Source organism: Euprymna scolopes, chromosome 2 (genome assembly GCF_053919585.1).
Source record: "Euprymna scolopes isolate OS-2025 chromosome 2, ASM5391958v1, whole genome shotgun sequence".
Taxonomy (NCBI): domain Eukaryota; kingdom Metazoa; phylum Mollusca; class Cephalopoda; order Sepiida; family Sepiolidae; genus Euprymna; species Euprymna scolopes.
In genome coordinates, this window is record NC_136483.1 from 49,678,515 (window position 1) to 49,700,713 (window position 22,199).

At 33.3% G+C, this 22,199-nt stretch overlaps 1 protein-coding gene across 1 annotated transcript in view; it reads right to left on the reverse strand.

The window, feature by feature from the left end:
- The window catches only part of LOC145303643 (uncharacterized), a 99,014-nt gene extending 77,117 nt beyond the window's left edge, over window positions 1-21,897 (reverse strand). Inside the window, exon 1 of the mRNA XM_080145203.1 lies at window positions 18,516-21,897. Coding sequence (XP_080001329.1) covers window positions 18,516-21,897 — 3,382 coding nt within the window. The remainder of the gene's footprint in view (window positions 1-18,515) is intronic.
- Window positions 21,898-22,199: the final 302 nt, after the last annotated feature.

Here is a 22,199-nt window from a genome sequence, read left to right on the forward strand (position 1 = left end):
ATATATACACAAAACAAAGTAAAAGAAATGTCAGGGTTAGTTAATGATAAGCTTAGTACCAAGAAATAAGCACAGAATAAGGAAAAGAAAGATACATTTGTTGATATTGTGTCGATTGGTGAATTTGTTGGTTCATTTTGTTTTATGACATATCAACACTATATCAGGTTATTTCATGCCCAATCTAGTGACATTTTTTTTTCCTAGAATATATTTGTTTATTTAATGTTGGTTTCTATTTAACTCATAATTGGGACCCTAACAGGTACTACTACTCCAGATCAGAGTGGACCTGGTAGCAATAGCAATTAAATGGTGGCTTCACACTTCACAAAGCCCCATGTTTGGATACAGTTTATGGTCATATCTAGGACCTTGTGAATTTGTAAATAATTGAAACGATCAACACTGGCGAGTTAGAATTCTACATACCTATTGTTATAAAGTACCAATTTATGTTTTACATATCACTCCACAACGTTGCTGCAGAATCCAGACAGTTGAAAGAGTCTCAAGAAACTGAAAAGCTATTTAGTACTCTTAAATAAAATAACATGCATAAAGAAATCCTAATATAAGACAATAGATGAAAAAGCAATAAAAATTTTGTGTGGAATCAAGTGAAAACAGTTTCTTTGTCAAAGAAATTGCATGAAGATTCTCAGAGACTTTTCCTTCCTCGTTCCCTTCCCTTTTGGTGGAAGGAAACTTTCACAGTGGCTCAGAAGGTGGGCTGAGCACACTTCCTACAAAGGTGGGATGGGTAAATTTCTTTTTCATTTGGTTGCCTGGAGGACAGGCTTAGGCCCCCCCCCCAAAAAAAAGGTTGGAGCCAGGGAACTTCTCCTCCCAGAAGGGGGAGGGGGGCCCGGGAAGGCTTCTCTTCCCATATTTTTTGTTTTGTGTAAGGTTGATCTCTTTCCAAAGGGAGTAAGAGGATATCCCTCTCTTAGGAGGAGACCGAAGGCTCCCTGGGCCTCCCATCCTCCTTCTGAGAGAAGTTCCCCGGCTTCCACATTCATTGCTCAGCCCGCCGTCCAGGCAATCAGAGTCTGATTGTCTGCCGTATATAAAAAGGCGATTTTAGCTTGTCAGGCGGTATGCTCTGCGTAGACCATTTTTCTTCCACCTGTTGACCTTCCCTCCCTGTCATACAATACGCTTAAACAGGATATTTTAATTTATGCAGATTCCATATAGACTTTTAGTTTCCCAGGGTGTATACCCTCCGTTGACCATTTATGTTTAAGAGTTTTCCTTGCCCCTTCTCTGCCCCAGAATGGGAAGGGAGCTCTTTCCCACTGTATGGGGGGGGGCGGCTTTCTTTTATGGTTATGTGGGGAGCCTTACCTTTACCCCCCTTAAGGTGGTAGGTCTTTTTTGTAAAATTGTTAGTCAAATGTTGATCAAATATTATAAGTTTTTGTGATATGCATGAAACATGTGCAGAATATGATCTGCTCTCATGCTGAAAGCAAGTAGAGAAACATTGTGAAAAAATGATGTAAACCTAAGCTAAGCAAACGACCAGTCAATGGAAATGTTAATTATAATGTATCAACAATAACACATTATCATAGTTATTTGGTGCTTATACGAAACAGGTATCAGGGATTGTCACCAGTGATTTTATTTATGTTAACAGTGCATGTCACTACAAATAATGATGGTAGCGAAATTAAGTTTTGTTTATTCTACCTAATATAAAGTATATACACAAAACAAAGTATACATCTGCTGAATTTGATATTAAGCAGCAAAATATTTCAAAACATAAAAATGTGAAACATAACATGAATACTCTCCATTGTCACTTGAAAACATTGGTCTTGGTAGGCAGTTTATTTGATGCTGAAATAGTGGTCTTGGTATGGTGTGCTTAATATTATTGTATGCAAAATTTAAAAACACAAAAGAGGGTACAATCAATATTGAAAGAGTAACATCTGTCACAGAAAATAGTAATTTATAAATATCAAAAGGAATATTATTCTGTACTTAAAATGTTAAACTTACTGTTAACAATAATTTAAAATGGTGATCAGGATGAGTCCAACAACTTAGTCCTTGAGCTTTCTTATTGGTCATAGTAAAAAGAAATTGTAGTCTTTCAAGTTTGTTGGTCGCATTGGGATTCTTGGAATGTATCAACAGATTCCTGCATATGAATCTTTGTTAATTTCACACAATACAAAATATATATACAAAACAAAGTAAAGCATAGTATAGGGTTAGTTGTGTCCTCTAATTATCAACCAACTATTACTAAAAAGAGAAAAGCACTGGAAATGTTTCTTATAATGTATCAATATTGAATTGTTCTCATGAAACACAAATCGAAATAGTGATAGTTATTTGGCGCTTATAAGAAACAGGTATCAGGGATTTTGGTGTATCAGATGTTTTTACAGTGAACTTAACTTTCAAGAAACAAATTGGTATGCAATGACATAGGCTAAGAATCTTAGACAAAATATATTCAAATGAAAAAAAATGTTGAACACTTATAACTTTGTATGGACTCTCCAAAACATTTGTAAAAAATGTGTAAACAAATGTAAAAAAAAATGATCCGCTCTACTTGATGACATCAAGCACAGTAATATTTTAGTGAAGAAAATATGAAATTGATGTTCAGTGATTAGTTTGGATGAATGAGAAAATGTAATTGTTTGATGCATAAAAATAACTCATTTGCTGTATTTAATATTAAGCAGCAAAATATAGTGATTTGAATATTTAGGAAAACATCAAACCAGATTATGTAAAAAAAAAAGATGAAATTAGAAAATATATATTTTATGCTTATGAGTTTTGCCAATTAAAATTTTGTGGCAGAAATTGGGTGATTACCAAGTAATTTTATTTTGGTAAAATTCTTAAATTATTTCAATGTTTATTATAATTTCTAATTAGTGACTTGTTATCATCAAAATCCGCCCCAAAGAGTGTCCTTTCTTTTATTAGGTATCAGAATAGGTATCCAGATTTCTACTTCTATACAAATGTGATATTTTAGTACAGTAAATGTCAAATTGTTTTTCAAGTATTAGTTTGTAACGTTTGTACTGACTTCATCAGATGTCATGTAAGGAACTGAATTCTATTTAAGACTTTATCTGAAGTGTTTTTATTTTGGTAGATCATGTGTGATTACACTGTAGTAATTGCGCTGATAGCATGTTAACTACAAATGACAAAAGATAAATCAATTTCTGATTCAGCTACACAATATAAACTAAAGGAAATCGAATTTTGCAAAATAAAAGAAAAATGTAGTTATGGGTTAGTTTGGAGTTAGAATAAAAAGCCAACAAAACAGTTAGTTTATATTGTGTAGACTGTTTAATTAACTTTGTTCATTTCTGATAGTATTGAGAGTGGTCAATGAAAACCTTAATTTCTGACAAAATACTGTAATTTTCTTGGATACCCATTCATAAAAAGTACCTTTTTTGTGAAAAAAAAAACACTCCCCAGATCACCTTCACCACCTAAAACACAAAAACAAAAATATCTTTATTCTTCAAATATTGTGGTTGACTGGAGGGCGGGCTGAGCACTCCCAAAAAGGTAGGAGCCGGGGAACTTCTCCTCCCAGAAAGGGGGCCCGGGAAGGCTTCCCTGTCCCCATATTTTTTTTTTTTTTGTGTCCGAATGGAGTAAGCGGAACCGACAGGGGGGGGGTCAATCAACCATACAAAAGGATATCTATCTCTTAGTTGAAAGAGGGAAGGTCTCCCTGTCCTCCCATACCCCTTCTGAGAGAAGTTTCCCCAGCTCTCAGCTTTGGGGGGGGGGTACGAGGGCTTAGCCCGCCCTCAAGGCAAATAGTCTGTCTGCCTTATATAAAAAGGCGATTTTAGCTGGTCAGGTGGTATGACCTGCATTGACTATTTTTCCTCCACCTGTTGACCTTCCTTAATATTTATTTTTAATAATAAACACATTTTATTTTAATATTAATATTTATTTGTAATAATAAACACATTATATTATTTTAAATATTAATATTTATTTTTAATAATAAACACATATTATTTTAAATATTAATATTTATTTATAATAATAAACACATTTTATTCTACTTTAAATATTAATATTTATTTTTAATAATAAAAACAATTTTATTTGAATATTAATATGTATTTTTAATAATAAACACATTTTTATTTTAATAATTATTTTTAATACTAACTCATTTTATTATTGTAAGTGTTAATATTTATTTTTAATAATTATTGTTATTTAATAATAATATCTTCTATTTTTTTACTGTTTATGTCTAACTTTTATCGACTTTTAGACCCCGGTTATTTGGCTGATAGTCGATAAAAGTGATTAAAAGAGAGATGTGCAGTAATGTATTTTATTTAAATATTCATGAACATTAACGTTGTCATATAAAAAGAAAATGCTAATAAGAAGTGTTTTTAATCAATGTAACATATTTATTCAACTCTGTCATATATTTGTTTGATGACAACTTTTTCGAATCTGTGTACAGTAAAAACGATATACTTACATAGGATTTTGAAAGCATTTAAACTGTCGAAGAGTTTTATTATAAATAAAAGAGTTTAGTTTGTTGAACTTAATGGACTTTTTTGTTGTATTTATTAACTGTTTATTCTTTTTATCAAACAAAAATAGAATTTTTATATTGACATGTTATGGACTGTTTTTCTAACATCGAAATTTTAAAATTAGTTTTATTTAAAAAAAAAAAAAAGACTCGCCATTAGTGGACGGTCAAAAGACAAATATATAACAAATAAATGTTAGCAAAGGCAAGATAAGTTACTTTTCTATCCAACTGGATATATTTTTTGTGTTTTTATTCAATGTAACATATTTATTCAGCTCGAAAAACATACAGTGTTTACCGATGTATTCGAAAAATGCCACCCGTTGTTTACAAAGCCATTTGCCGGAAGTGACGGTTTTTTTTTTATATAAGTTTTATTCAAACAGGCTTTAAGTTCAAATTAATGGACTTTTTTTTGTATTTATTAACTGTTTTATTCTTTATGGACTCTTTTTCGAACATCGAAATTTTAAAATTAGTTTTATTTAAAAAAAAAAAAAAGACGGTGTTGTTTTTTTAATTGAATTCTACACTTTTTCAACAAACTGTTACAGACATAATGGACTACCCCCAACAAAAAACTGCGAATAAAATATATAAAACTCGTAATTTATGTTTTTAAAGTGGGTTGTTTATTTTCCTTATGAAATATACTTCCAAAATAAACTATTACAGTCGTTTAAAACATAATAGAAGTATTATTTTTTATTTTTTAAAAACAATGTTTACAAAATGTCTAAGCGCGTGTCTCCGACAACTTCTTTTTAAAAACAATGTTTACAAAATGTCTAAGTGCGTTTCTCTCGACAACTTCCGGTTTCGCCGCCGGCCGGCTGCGAATAGCATAAATAAATAACTGTTGCCAGAATTTATCGAATTTTTATTTTTTAATAGCATTTTCTTAAAACGAATAGAAAAATAATTTCCCATGAAAAAAAAAAAAAAAAATGCTATTAAATATAATAAAAATTACTGAGATAAAAATATAAAAAATACGTACGTAACATCAAAAACGCACCGACTGGTTTTAAAGAGAAAGTGTGTGTGAGAGAGAGAGAGAGAGAGAGAGAGAGAGAGAGAGAGAGGGAGGGAAGAGAAAGCGGTGTATAGTGAATTTTGTTCCTTTTCGAAGCAGCACAAAAATTAAGTGTTTCCATAGTAACCAAACCGGTGCATAGTGAAGTTAGGAATTAGATTCGCAAATAGTGGACGTTGACGTCACGTCACGTGACATGACTAAGCGTTTTTAAACGAAAACATGGAAACAAAATAATTTTACAAAAAAATAGCATTGAGTTAAATAAATGACTGGTACCAGAATTTATCGAATTTTTCTTTTTTCTTAAAATGAATAGAAAAATAATTTCTAACTTTTGTCATTTCTATGTGTTCTAGTTTTGTGTGTTGAATGTGAAAAAAGGTAAAAAAAAACATGGAAACAAAATATGTTTACCCAAAAAGTAATAGCATATGATTGAAACTATTATTTTTCATTAAAATAATAAAATGTGTTTATTAATAAAAATCGAATCAGCACAAAAATGAACTGATAGCCGATAAAAGTGATTAAAAGAGAGATATTATTAATAAATCTGTAGTAATGTATTTTATTTCAATATTCATAAACATTAACGTTGTAATATAAAAAGAAAATGCTATTAAAAATTATATAAAAAGGTAAAAAAAAAAAAAAATCCGAAAACATGGAAACAAAATATTTTTACCCAAGTATGTCTAAAATATTATATTCGATTTATTGGAAAGAACATAAAATTTCACATGGGATTGGGGGGGGGGGTTTCGTGAATTTAAAAAAAAACGTTTGTCTAAAATATTATATATTCGATTTATTGGAAAGAACATAAAATTTCACATTGACCCTGAAAATATCGTAAAAATAGAATCAATAGAAAAATTTTGATTTTAAAATTTAAAAAATTGAAAAATATTGAGTTCGGAAAATTCATTACTGTTTAAAAAAAATATTTGGGTTTGTATTACTGTACACATAGATTCAAAAAAGTTGTCAAAAGACAAATATATAACAAATAAATGTTATCAAAGGCAACTGGATATATTTTTTGTGTTTTTATTCAATGTAACATATTTAATCAGCTCGAAAAACATACTAATCCTAACCCTAATCCTAACCCTAACCCTAACGCTGTCACGGTGTTTGTATAATAATACTGAAAAATGTACATTGGGGGGGGGGGGGGGGTTCGTGAATTTAAAAAAAAAAACGGTAGTCTAAAATATTATATTCGATTTATTGGAAAGAACATAAAATTTCACATTGACCCTGAAAATATCGTAAAAATAGAAGCAATAGAAAAATTTTGATTTTAAAATTTAAAAAATTGAAAAATATTGAGTTCGGAAAATTCATTACTGTTTAAAAAAAAAAATATTTGGGTTTGTATTACTGTACACATAGATTCAAAAAAGTTGTCAAAAGACAAATATATAACAAATAAATGTTATCAAAGGCAACTGGATATATTTTTTGTGTTTTTATTCAATGTAACATATTTATTCAGCTCGAAAAACATACAGTGTTTACCGATGTATTCGAAAAATCAAGATAGCGTCTCACACCCTCTTTAACACCGTAAGTATGGAAAAAAGTGTTATAAATTAAAAACTATACAAAATACTAATAAAAACCCAACAAATAAATGTTATCAAAGGCAAGATAAGTTACTTTTCTATCCAACTGGATATATTGTTTGTGTTTTTATTCAATGTAACATATTTATTCAGCTCGAAAAACATACAGTGTTTACCGATGTATTAGAAAAAATGGGTAAAACTATACAAACACCGTGACAGCGAATTAACCCTAACCCTAACCCCTAACCCTAAACCTAACCCTAAACCCTAACCCTAAACCCTAACCCTAATCCTAACCCTAACCCTAACCCTAACGCTGTCACGGTGTTTGTATAATAATACCGAAAAATGTACATGGGGGGGGGGGTTCGTGAATTTAAAAAAAAAAACGGTAGTCTAAAATATTATATTCGATTTATTGGAAAGAACATAAAATTTCACATTGACCCTGCAAATATCGTAAAAATAGAATCAATAGAAAAATTTTGCTTTTAAAATTTAAAAAATTGAAAAATATTGAGTTCGGAAAATTCATTACTGTTTAAAAAAAAATATTTGGGTTTGTATTACTGTACACATAGATTCAAAAAAGTTGTCAAAAGACAAATATATAACAAATAAATGTTATCAAAGGCAACTGGATATATTTTTTGTGTTTTTATTCAATGTAACATATTTATTCAGCTCGAAAAACATACAGTGTTTACCGATGTATTCGAAAAATCAAGATAGCGTCTCACACCCTCTTTAACACCGTAAGTATGGAAGAAAGTGCTATAAATTAAAAACTATACAAAATACTAAAAAAAACCCGCCTAATATATGTCAACACATGTCACGGTAACATATCCTGAGCGAGTTTTTAACAGAATTTATCTGGGTTTTTTTTTATAACATTTTTTCCCACACTTACCGTGTTTAAGATTAAATAAGACGCCATCTTGAATGTTCCAATACATCGCTATTTACTCTTTTTTATATTGCTTTTATAATAAAAATGAAGTTGTCCAAGGCAAGATAAGTTACTTTTCTGCCAAACTGGATGTATTTGTTGTGTTTTAATTCAATCTAACATATAAACGCAGCTCGAAAAACATTGTTTTTTTGTTTGTTTATTTTGGTTTTACACTTACGAATTTGCAAGCATACTGTCGATGATATCGTAATATCGAAGTAAATAAATTGTAAACGAAATAGATGCGAAGAAGTTTTTTTTTGTTTGGTTTTATATGTCATATATTGTCATATATTTGTTTGATGACAACTTTTTCGAATCTGTGTACAGTGGAAACGCTTTACTTACATGGAAACAAAGTCGCTGAGGATTTCATGGAAATGGCGACAATGGGATTCAAAAATAAAGATTATTTTCATTTTCAATTTTTTATTTTTTTTGTTTTTCATTATGAAGTCTACACTTAATTTTTATAAAACTAATGTATATATAATAAAAAAAAATAGTTCGTAGTGTTTTAAAGAAAATTCACATTTCCCCCCCTCCAGTTTAATTGGTAGTAGGTCACGTGGTAAAAAAAAAAAATTAAAAAAAAAAAAGACTCGCCATTAGTGAACGTTGACGTCACGTGACATGACTAAGCGTTATTAAACGAATAGAAAAATAGAAAGAGGGTGATAGAGAAAGTGAGAGAGAAAGAGAGAGAGAGAGAGAGAGTAAGTGTGAGAGAGAGAGAGAGAGACGGTGTTGGTTTTACTCCTCCCCCCTTCCAGTTTAAGAGGTATGAGGTCACGTGGTAATATAGAAAATGGCTAATTATTTTATAAATTAAATATTACGATATTTTTATTATCGTCTAATATTTTGAAAGCTGAATTTTTTTATTCCTGTACATTTTTTCCTGACATTTTTCGTTAAAACTCTTGTATAAATAATATTTTTAACCAGTTAATCACGATGGATACATTGTCATAAAGTTTAATAATATATATATAACGCAGGAGAAGAGAAAATGCAAAAGTATCGAAGACAAAACTTGCTATTTACAATTGTTCGCCATTAGTGGTCGTTGACGTCACGTCACGTGACATGACTAAACGTTTTTTTTTTTTTTACGTATGAATTACATTGGATCATTCAAGAATTATTACGTAATAAAAAGCATTACAATGACAGTTTTTTTTGGGCCCCCCTTGGAGAAAACCGATACGTTTACCCCTTTCTCCTCGTCCGTTTGACGTGAATTTTCGATATTTGTCATCCGGGATAGGGGGCTTCGATATGATACCAAATGTATCAAGTCTGGTTGTGTCTTTCAAAAGTTTTAGCGTTACATACAAACATACAAACTCACAGACGTTTGAGATTTATATATATAGAAGACTAGCAGGGCTACCCGGCGTTGCTCGGGACCGTATAAACAATGAAAAAGCAAAAGCTAGAACATGTATTTCAGTCAATCTTTATTACATCCTGGGCTATGCCGGGAAACCAGCTAATCTCTATTTAGTGACTTGACCACCAAAATACCTCCCTAAGTGTGTCCTTTCTTTTGAACTTATTAGATATAGGTATCTAGAAATTTGTGTGAAATTTTGTTGAATGCATTGTTCACTATGATTTTCTTATTGTTCTACACAATATCAACTGTAGCGAAATAACAGTAAACTTAGTGTAATGTTAGAATAAAGAGCAAAGGAAAAAATTAGAATCATATTCTGTAATTGCAAATCTAAATTTGCTAGCGTGTACCAGTATTTGCCAGGTTGTGGAAATTTGGAATTTATAACATATGTAGTGGCCTTTTCCTAGATACCTATTTTTATAATTGTTTCAGTACATTGCTACAAAATGTGACATTTGTTGGCGTTTGTAAAAAAAAGCATGAATTTGCTTATATTCCAAAAAAGAAAATATCAGTGCACAGTATTGAAAGTGTTTGAGATTCAAAAGTCTGTAACATTTCTACTCACTTCATAAGATATCATGTTAGAAACTGAATTGAATATCAAGACATTATCTGAAGCGTTTTTATTTTGGTGTAACATATGTGTTTACAGTGAACCTTAACTTTTAATAAACAGCTTGGTATGCAATGACATGGGCTAGGAATCTTAGACAAAATATATATAAATTGGAAAAATGTGTGAACAAATGAAAAAAAAAAAAATGATCCGCTCCACTTGATGATATCAAGCACAGTAATATTTTAGTGAAGAAAATATGAAATTGATGTTCAGTGATTAGTTTGGATGAATGAGAAAATGTAATTGTTTGATGCATAAAAAATAAGTCATTTGCTGTATTTGATATTAAGCAGCAAAAAAATAGTGATTTGAATATTAAGGAAAACATCAAATCAGATTATGTAAAAAAAAAAAGATGAAATTAGAAAATATATATTTTCTGATTATGAGTTTTGCCAATCAAAATTTTGTGGCAGAAATTGTGTGATTACCATGCAATTTTATTTTGGTAAAATTCTTAAATTATTTCAATGTTTATTATAATTTCTTATTAGTGACTTGTTATCATCAAAATCCGCCCCAAAGAGTGTCCTTTCTTTTATTAGGTATCAGAATAGGTATCCAGATTTCTACTTCTATACAAATATGATATTGTAGTACAGTAAATGTCAAATTGTTTTTCAAGTATTAGTTTGTAACGTTTGTACTGACTTCATCAGATGTCATGTAAGAAACTGAATTCTATGTAAGAAGACTTTATCTGAAGTGTTTTTATTTTGGTATATCATGTGTGATTACACTGTAGTAATTGCGCTGAAATCATGTTAATTACAAATGACAAAAGTTAAATCAATTTCTTATTCAGCTACACAATATAAACTAAAGGAAATCAAATTTGCAAAATAAAAGAAATATGTAGTTATGGGTTAGTTTGGAGTTAGAATAAAAAGCTAACAAAACAGTTAGTTTGTATTGTGTAGATTGTTCATTTCTGATAGTATTGAGAGTCGTCAATGAAAATCTTAATTTCTGACAAAATACTGAATGTTTCTCGGATACCCATTCATAAAAAGTACCTTTTTTAAAAAAAAAAAAAAAAAAAAAAAAAAAAACACTCCCCGGATCACCTTCACCACCTTAAAAAAAAAAAACTTTATTCTTCAAAAAATGTGCACATTGTTAGTGTAAAAAACAGATTCGCACCACTTGATGAAATCAAGCATAGTAATAGTTTAGTAAAGAAAATATGAAATTGATTTTCAGTAATTAGTTTGAATGAATATCAGAAAATGTAATTGTTTGATGCCTAAGAAAGAACTCATCTGCTGAATTTGATATTAAGCAGCAAAATATTTCAAAACATAAAATGTGAAACATAAATTTAAAAACACAAAAGAGGGTACAATCAATATTGAAAAAGTAACATCTGTCACAGAAAATAGTAATTTATAAATATCAAAAGAAATATTATTCTGTACTTAAAATGTTAAACTTACTGTTAACAATAATTTAAAATGGTGATCAGGATGAGTCCAACAACTTAGTCCTTGAGCTTTCTTATTGGTCATAGTAAAAAGAAATTGTAGTCTTTCAAGTTTGTTGGTCGCATTGGGATTCTTGGAATGTATCAACAGATTCCTGCATATGAATCTTTGTTAATTTCACACAATACAAAATATATATACAAAACAAAGTAAAGCATAGTATAGGGTTAGTTGTGTCCTCTAATTATCAACCAAGTATATGTACTGATAAAAAGATAAAAGCAATGGAAATGTTTATTACAATGTATCAATATTAAATTTTTATCATGAACAACAAATCGAAATTATGATAGATATTTTGTGCTTATACGAAACTGGAATCAAGGATTGTCACCTGTGATTTTATATATGTCAATAGTGCATGCCACTACAAATGATATTAGCCAAATTAAGTTTTGTTTATTTCACTCAATATAAAATATATACACAAAATGCAGTAAACAAAGTTTAGGTTTAGTTAATGATAAGTTTAGGTTCGAGAAATAAGCAAAGAAAAGAAAAAAAGATACATTTGTTTATAGTGTGTAAATTGTAAGTTTGTAAATATTTAAAACTATCCACACTGGTATGTGGAAATTCTAGATACCTATTGTTATAAAGTTCCAATTCATGTTTGATATATCACTCTACATGTTCCCTGTTGCACCCCAAAGATGTAAATGATTATCGAGAAAGTGAAATGAAACAGTATTTGAAATAAAATAAAATAGAAACAAATGCTGATGTTTACTATATAAAACACTGTGTTCAATGGAATTGAGCCTTATACAATATTGGTGGAATAAAAAAGTTCATTTTTTTAATTCAATTTAAGAAATGAGCAAAAATTTGATATTTAATGTATTTGGCATGAAGAAAAAGAAATATAAGATAAAAGGTGATAAAGCAGTAAGAATCATGTGCTGAATTCAATTAAAAACAAATATGATTGTCAAAGAAATATCATGAAAATTTTGTAAGTGAAAAAAAATTGTTTTTGATATATTTGGTTTCGAAGTATTAAGAAACATGTACAACTTCATTTTAAAGACAAAACGAAAACTGTACTAATGATAATGACAATGGTGAAAGGAAATTGGAAAAAAATATATCAGAGGTAAAATGTTGGTCACATATACGTTTGTGTGGTATGCATGAAACACGTGTAGAAACTTATATTTTCTGATGCTGAAAGTAAGAAGAGAAACATTGTTAAAAAATGATCTAAAAGGCAATAGTAAAATCCTCATGTTTAGTGAGGGATATGTTGTTTGTTTCAATTGAGAAAGGAAACTTTAATTTATACAATTCGATGTTATAGATCACAAGTTTTATTACAATAAACATTGTGTTCTTTAATTATCAACCAAGTATATTTATTGATAAAAAGAGACAAGTAATGGACATGTTTATTATAATTTATCAATAATAAATTGTTATCATGAGAAACCAATGGAAAGCGTGAATGTCATTTGGTGTTTTTGAAAAACAGCTACCAATGATTGTAACCAGTGATTTTTGTGTATGCCAACAGTGCAAATGTGGTGGTGAAATGAATTTTTGTTTATTCTTCACAATATAAAATATATACACAAAACTAAAACATAATTTACGGTTAGTTAATGATAAGTTTAGGTTAGAGAATTAAGCAAAATTATAGATACCTATTGTTATAAAGCACCAATTCATGTTTGGTATATCAATCTACATGTTCCTTGTAGCACCCCAGAGAGGTAAATGAGTGTCAACAAAATGAAATAAAACATAGTATTTGAAATAAAATGAAAAGGTGCTTGAAAAGTGAAATATGCTGATGTTTACTATCTAAAACATTGCGTTCAATGCAATTGAAACTTATACTATATTGGTGGACTAAGAATTAAAGAAATAAAATTTAAGAAATTAGCAAAAAATTGATATATAAAATATTTGGCATGAAGAAAAACAAATATAAGACAAAAGGGGAAAAAGGCAGTAACAATCATGTGCTGAAGTTCATTGAAAACAAATCGTTTGTCAAAGAAATATAATGAAAAATCTCAGAGTGAAAAAAAAATGGGATTTTTAAAAAATCTGGTTTCCAAGTAATAATGTTCATGGTGAAAGGAAATTGGAAAAAAATTAAAAATGTCAGAGGTAAAATGTTTGTGTGGTATGCATGAAACACGTGTAGAAAATGATCTCATGCTGAAAGTAAGAGAAACATAGCTAAAAAATTATGTAAACGCAATAGTAAAATCCTCATTTTTAGGAACATAGTGTGGGGTATGTTGTTTGTTTCAATTGAGAAAGGAAAGTTTAATTGTTAGAATTGGATGTTATAGATCACAAGTTTTATTACAATAAACATTGTGTTCTCTAATTATCAACCAAGTATATTTATTGATAAAAAAAGAAAAGTAATGGACATGTTTATTATAATTTATCAATATTAAATTGTTATCATGAAAAACCAATGGAAAGCGTGTTGGTTATTTGGTGTTCATAAGAAAAAACATCATGGGTTGTCACCAGTGATTTTATGTATGCTAACATTTCGCTGCAAATGTGGTAGCGAAATGTCTTTTTGGTTATTCTACACAAAATAATATATACACAAAACAAAGTAAAAGAAATGTCAGGGTTAGTTAATGATAAGCTTAGTACCAAGAAATAAGCACAGAAAAAGGAAAAGAAAGATACATTTGTTGATATTGTGTCGATTGGTGAATTTGTTGGTTCATTTTGTTTTATGACATATCAACACTATATCAGGTTATTTCATGCCAAATCTAGTGACATTTTTTTTCCTAGAATATATTTGTTTATTTAATGTTGGTTTCTATTTAACTCATAATTGGGACCCTAACAGGTACTACCACTCCAGATCAGAGTGGACCTGGTAGCAATAGCAATTAAATGGTGGCTTCACACTTCACAAAGCCCCACGTTTGGATACAGTTTATGGTCATATCTAGGACCTGGTGAATTTGTAAATAATTGAAACGATCAACACTGGCGAGTTAGAATTCTACATACCTAATGTTATAAAGTACCAATTTATGTTTTACATATCACTCCACAACGTTGCTGCAGAATCCAGACAGGTGAAAGAGTCTCAAGAAACTGAAAAGCTATTTAGTACTCTTAAATAAAATAACATGCATAAAGAAATCCTAATATAAGACAATAGATGAAAAAGCAATAAAAATTTTGTGTGGAATCAAGTGAAAACAGTTTCTTTGTCAAAGAAATTGCATGAAGATTCTCAGAGACTTTTCCTTCCTCGTTCCCTTCCCTTTTGGTGGAAGGAAACTTTCACAGTGGCTCAGAAGGTGGGCTGAGCACACTTCCTACAAAGGTGGGATGGGTAAATTTCTTTTTCATTTGGTTGCCTGGAGGACAGGCTTAGCCCCCCCCCCAAAGAAAAGGTTGGAGCCGGGGAACTTCTCCTCCCCGAAGGGGGAGGGGGCCCGGGAAGGCTTCTCTTCCCATATTTTTTGTTTTGTGTAAGGTTGATCTCTTTCCCAAGGGAGTAAGAGGATATCCCTCTCTTAGGAGGAGAGCAAAGGCTCCCTGGGCCTCCCATCCTCCTTCTGAGAGAAGTTCCCCGGCTTCCACATTCATTGCTCAGCCTGCCGTCCAGGCAATCAGAGTCTGATTGTCTGTCGTATATAAAAAGGCGATTTTAGCTTGTCAGGCGGTATGCTCTGCGTTGACTATTTTTCTTCCACCTGTTGACCTTCCCTCCCTGCTACGCAGATTAGGGAAGGGCTGAAGGGGTGATTTGCTTTTATTTTTTACCCCTCGGTATAGGGAGGTGACTGATCATCCAACCAACTAAGGGGATGGGGCAGGAAGTCTACCTTTCTATGCCTTAGGGAGGGAGTATTTTTTTTTTTTAAGTTTGCCCGGAGGGGAGATGGGCAACCAACTGGGGGGGGGGGAGTCAGGACCTTATTCGCACGGAGGAAATGCAGGCCTGAAGTGAAATGCAATCTGAAGGAGGTGAGTGGTATACCCTGCGTTGTAAAGTTAATTTTAAGACTCCCTCGCACATGTATGTAACACAAAGGGTTTTTCCGTGGCGCATTTCGCATTGTTTTCCTTCTGGGAAACGTTTTGTAATCCTGTTGTTTATATACTTTTCCTTCTGGGAAAAGTTTATTCTTATAATCTGTGGAACAAAGAATCAATCAGACTGTCTGTGTGTGTCGGTGTATATAAGAAGGTGATTTTAGATCCCCAGGGGCTATACCATGTGTTGACCATGTATTTTTAAATATTTTTTCTTTCTACTTCCCTTCCCTTCTGGTGGAAGGAACCTTTTGTTTTATGGTGGCTCAGAAGGTGGGCTGAGCACTCTCCCCACAAAGGTGGGATGGGTAAATTTTTTTATTTATTTGGTTGACTGGAGTGCAGGCTGCGCACTCCCCAAAAGGTGGGAGCCGGGGAACTTCTCCCAGAAGGGGGCTCTGGAAGGCTTCCCTCTACCCATATTTTTTTTTTTTGTTTTTGTGTAAGGTTGATCTCTTTCCGGAGGGAGTAAGCGGTACCAACAGGGGGGGGGGGAGACCAACCATACAAAAGGATATCCCTCTTTTAGGGGAAAAAGAAGGTTCCCTGGCCTCCTCTCCCGCTTCTGAGAGGAGAAGTTTCCCCGGCTCCCACTTTGGGGGTGAGGGAGTGCTTAGCCCGCCCCCAAGGCAAATAGTCTTACTGTCTGCCGTATATAAAAATACGATTTTAGCTTGTCAGGCGGTATGCCCTGCGTTGACTATTTTTCCTCCACCTGTTGACCTTCCCTCCCTGAAGGAGGGAGCCGTGCTACGCAGATTAGGGAAGGACTGAAGGGGTGATTTGCTTTTTTTTTTTTTATCCCCCGCTCTAGGGAGGTGACAGTCATCCGACCAACGAAGGAGATGGGGCAGGGAGCCTTCTCTCTCCTGCCTTAGGGAGGGGGTAGTTTTCTTTTTAAGTGTACCCAGAGGGGAGTTGGGCAACCTTCCTGCACTTGGGGGGGAATCAGGACCTTATTCGCATGGAGGAAATGCAGACCTGAAGTGAATTTCGGTGTAGTGTACACCTGTGTTTATGAGACCAGCTGGCTATAGCTATTGATCTCTTTATCTTTTTAAGTTTCGCTGTGTGTTGATGCGTATAAAAAGACTCTTCTAGCTCCCAAGGGTGTATACCCTTCGTTGACAATTTATGTTTAAGAGTTTTCCTTGCTCCTTCCCTGCCCCAGAATGGTAGGGGAGCTCCTGTCTCCTGTAGGGCGGGGGGGGGGGCTTTCTTTTTTGGTTATGTGGGGGAGCCTTACCTCTACTCCACTTTAGGTGGTAGTTCTTTTTTGTAAGTTTGACATACTTTCAGATATTTCTTGAGTTTTTAACATTAAATTAATCTTGTCCAATGTATTCATTGCCATGGCATGATGGATACTGTACCAGATTTTTAAACTTTAGTTTGTGGGTTCGATTCATTTTTGTCCAATCCAATCTGAAGGAGGATGGTGGTATACCTTGCTTTGTACAGTTAGCTTTAAGACTCCCTCGCACATGTATGTAACGCAAAGGGTTTTTCCATGGCACATTTCGCATTCTTTTCCTTCTGGGCAAAGTTTCGTAATCATCTTTATATATTTTTCCTTCAGGGAAAAGTTTCGTAATCATGTTGTTTATATATTTTTTGCTTCAGGGAAAAGTTTCGTAATCATGTTTATATATTTATGCTTCATCTTAATGCTTCAGAATATACAATATTTTTGGTTTTTTTATCTGGTGCCAGAATGAAGAGTCCATCAGGGTGTCCAACTCTTGATAGGCCAACATATAGCTGTCCATGAGAAAATACTGGTTTTGACAGGTTGAGCCCAACAACTTTTAGTGACTGTCCTTGTGATTTGTTTATTGTCATTGCAAAACTTAGCTTGACAGGAAATTGCAGCCTTTCAAACTCAAATGGCAATTCTTGTGGTCTCATTGGGATTCTGGGAATGAAGCAGTGTAATCCTGCATACTTACCTGACATAATTGTTGCTTCCAGTACATGAGGCATCATATTCTTTATGGTGAGCCTTGTGCCATTGCAGAGTTTTGGTGGATCAAGATTGCGAAGTAACATTATTGGTGCTCCAAGTTTTAGAAACAGACTATGTGGAGGCGTTCCTGGTGGTTCAAGACTATTAAGAAACTCAGTCGGATAATTTGTTACTTCGTCCTGTGAACAGATTGTATCAACTGAATTGTATAATATGATTTCTCCAGGTAATCTATTCAACAACCTGCTATTTATTTCATTTACAGATTCATTCTTTGCTGCTAAAATTGCACGGCTACTTAGCCAATTGATATCCGTATGCAAATTATGAAGATCTGGAAAAACTCTCATTATAAATTCCTCTTCTGTTTGAATTGTTGTAAAAGGCAACTGAATCTGGTTATAGGAGTCCTTGTCCAGAAGTCCATTACCCACTTGCAAAAGTTTAATGGCAAAGTCACCAACAGCATCATCAGCATGTAAATGTACTCGCATGTTTAGTGTTAAACTCATTGTTTTAATATGATGCCATAAATAGGAGTTTTTGAGACATGCATTCATTTGATCAGCTCTGGTTCCTCGAGGAACAATTGGAAGGGTTTGTCTGAAATCACCAGCAAAAACCAAAGTCACTCCACCCATTATTTGTGTGTTATCTTTTAGGTCCTGTAGTGTAGAATCTACTGCTTCCATAGCTTTTTTGTGACTCATTGTTGCTTCATCCCAGATTATTAATTTACAGTTTTGCAGTAGTTTAGCCTTTGCTGAATCTTTTTTAATATTACACAATGGTTTTTCCTGTCTAGTAAGGTCCAATGGGAGAGAAAACATAGAGTGAGCAGTTCTACCACCATCCAAAAGTGTTGCTGCAATTCCACTGGATGCCACTGCAAGGGCAATATTGTTTGTGAGACGAACTTTTGCAAGGAGTAGATTTAACAGGAAAGTTTTGCCAGTTCCACCTGGGGCATCAATAAAGAATGTCGTTCCGTGATCATGATGAATGCTTTCCAAGATGCTCTCGTAAATATTCTTCTGCTCGTCCACAAGCCGAGGTTCATTTTCCTGAATGAATTGGTCATAGGCATCATAGTCATAAGTCTCTTGCTGTATTCTGTGGTTTACATTCATAATATCAGCAGGCTCTGGCATGCCACAATTCGTTAACGTACGGTTAAGTGCTTGTACTCGACGGGATAGGTCAGCAAGAGATAGATTAAATATCTCAGGCGAAAATGCAATTGCCATATTTTCATTTCGCATTTGGGCTTGATGAAGAAAATCTTCGGACATATCAGTTTTAAATTCATTCCAGAGCAAATGTGGTTGTTCAATCCCACAGGCTGTAAGCATAATTGCAAATAATTGTCTAATTTGATTGGCGATTTGTGAGACTGATGCTTCTTGTAAAGTTTTCCGCCAGTGTTCATCGTCTTTCAAAAGTCCACGTACAGCACATGCTTCTTGGTATGTTGTACACAGTCCAACTTCAAAGCGTCGGAGATCCTCAAAAGATGTTGGTCCACGAATAGTATGGAGAAGCAATCGTAAATAAAAGCATTCTCTGTTATTAGGATGCACAATATAAACACGGCCAATAGCGTCAGATGCTTTGATGTCATGACCTGGCACAATTTGTCCTTGCTTACGACGAACCCACTTTTTTTGCTTACTCCAGGTATAATATGTAGGAATTTCAGTATACATGAGAGATCTAGCGAAATCATCTTCTTGGCATAGTTTAAAAAATGCAGTTAAGGTTGTTTCTGGTGGTGTCTGCGCCAAATTATGTGCAGTCTCTTCATTGAAATAAACTCTCTGTCCATTCTCAACATGTACTGCTAAATGTACAACGGTTGGAAATCGTTGGTGGATTTCAAATCCAAAGATCCTCCATATTGCTTCATTACTGGAGATGTATCTTCCTGTCTGATAAAACTTTATTTCATCCCTTGCACCCTCATCACCAATACTGAATGTTGCCATGTCACTACCCTTGTTTATGTATTTTGTTATGTACTTAAGGGCTTTGATGGAGTTGCAAAATTCCACATTGATATGTGCCTTCAGAATTTTACATAATAAACTATTATAAGGCACTATCCATCGATTGTCCACGGTTGTTATTTGTCCTCTAACAACTAAGGTTGTTGATTCGCCTCCATTTTCTGGTGAACGTCTGCGATAAAGAGGATAACCATTATTGTCAGTCTGTGTTTCTCCAATAAAAGGCTTTGGATATCTTCTGGAGCATTTACGATCTTCCATACAGGGTGACGCTGGATTTAAGACTCCACATGGTCCATGGATTAATTGAGTTTTTATTATTTCGAAAAGTTCTGGATCCGTAGTTTCATTTGGCAGTTCAGCCGAAATTATTTTGTCTATATCATCAGCATTAATATTATCTTTACACCAAATCAGGGTGTGAGAGTGCGGAAGGCCTCTCTTTTGCCACTCAATCGTAGTTATATAAGCACTAAGTTCACCAAAAATTCGTCCTTCTTTGAGAAGCCAGAGGAGTTTCTTTTGTTTTTCATGGAACACTCGAGCAATCAAATCATGGCGATCCTTGGCTTTTTGATGTGGAAAAAGTTCATTAGTAATTTCACTCCACTTTGGATTACATGTGAATGTGATGAAAAGATCAGCTCGTCCAAATTTTCTTACATAAGTCATTGCATCTTGAGTCCGTTGTTGCATATATCGTGGTCCTCCTGTATAACTGGAAGGCAAGATAACTGGTTGTCCAATATTTCTCGGGTCACCATCACAATTCATAGCATCTTGCAGATGTATATATTCTTCCACCCTTAATTTTTTTTGATTTTTTCGTATGAAATGTAATCTTTCAGTTTCTATTTTTGCATACATATCCACCATGAACTGACTGGTCACTTCTTTTAAAGATAATACATGATTGAATCCATCTCGCACCATAAAATGAAATGCATAAAAACACTTAGATGTTACAGATCGAGTTGTATTGAGACCTGTTTGTGGATTCCTCTGCCACAGCTGAAAATGATATCCATCTTGTCCATTCCAGAACATAAGTGGGTATTGGAGTGCATCATAAGCTCTATGAGTTTCTGGAATACGACGCAGTTGTCCACTTCTTAATTGCAAAACAATGTCCCTGTATTCATGTTGTTCACCCACCATTATGATTGCAACTTCATCGGCCGTAGGTGCATTGTATCTCCGTGCATGTTCTGATGGTGGATGTTTGTCTGCTTTGATGATGACTTTATGATTACGACTATGTTGCATCTGTTCAATTGCATATTTCAAAATTCCAACATATTTATGGTGTTGGTGAAGCATGTTCTGCAACTCCATGACAATCTCCAAGTCTAATCCACCTTGCACATTCGTGCATCTTTGCTGTGCTTCTGATTCGTTGCCACCCATAAAATAAACCTGCACAAATTCATAAGAATGTCCGGGTAATGGAAGCAGATCACCCATCAAGTGATAACACTGACCTTGTATTTTGTAAGTGGTAAAGAATGCAAAGTCAGTAACATTTCTAGAAGCTCCAAAAGATGTCATTTGAAAGGCAGAGTTGTATTTTAGAAGACTTTTTCTGAATTGTTTCGCTTTTGTTGTATCCTGTGTCAGTAAAGTTTTCAGAACTTCTGGAGGATCTTGTATTTTTGGCAAATTGATTTTACCTCCCAAGCAACACAAACCAGGTCTTTCAGCAATCCATTTTTTGGCACCACAATGTCCACAAATGTTGTCCATTTCCCCAATTATTACTTTCGGGTCAGTGTTATAATGTTTCTCTGCATCATAAAAAAATGCTTCCATCAGCCAATGACTATGTCTCTCGTGTCTTAGATTAGTTCTGCGTGTTGACTGGAAGGTTCGATCAGCCATTCTCCTATTCTGTTGTATTTCTTGTGTCTCTTGTGATCTCACTGTAGCCATGTGATTGCTATGAGCCATAAGACGAATTTCTCTTTCGTCTTCAGTTTCATCTTCTCTCAATGCAGCGATGCGGCTGTAATTAGCCATTAGACGAATTTCTCTTTCGTCCTCAGTTTCATTTTGTCTCATTGCAGCAATGCGGCTGCTATTAGCCATTAGTCGAATTTCTGTATCATCTTCATTTTCATTTTCTCTTATTGTAGCCATGCGACTACTGCTAGCAGTCAAACGTGTTTGTCTGTCGGCCACACTTTCATGTTCTCTTTTGTTTTCAATCCTGATTCGATTAAGCATCAAGCGTTCTTCTCGAGCTTCTGCACTTTCTTCCGACCGCCTTCGTTTCTGTTCACGCGCTGCTGCTGCTGCGCGTCCATATGATGATGCTGATGATCTCCTAGGCATTTTTTGTTTTTTTTTTAATATATAAACGTTTCTTAGAAGAAATGTATGGGTAAAAATACAATAATAAAAGTGAAATGTAGCAACAAAATTGTTAACGTAAAAAGCAAAGTCAAATAAACAATTAAAACTTTTATAATAAAAATGCTTATATATTTGTAACTGTTTCTATTCAAGTCGGCAAAGAATGTGCAAAC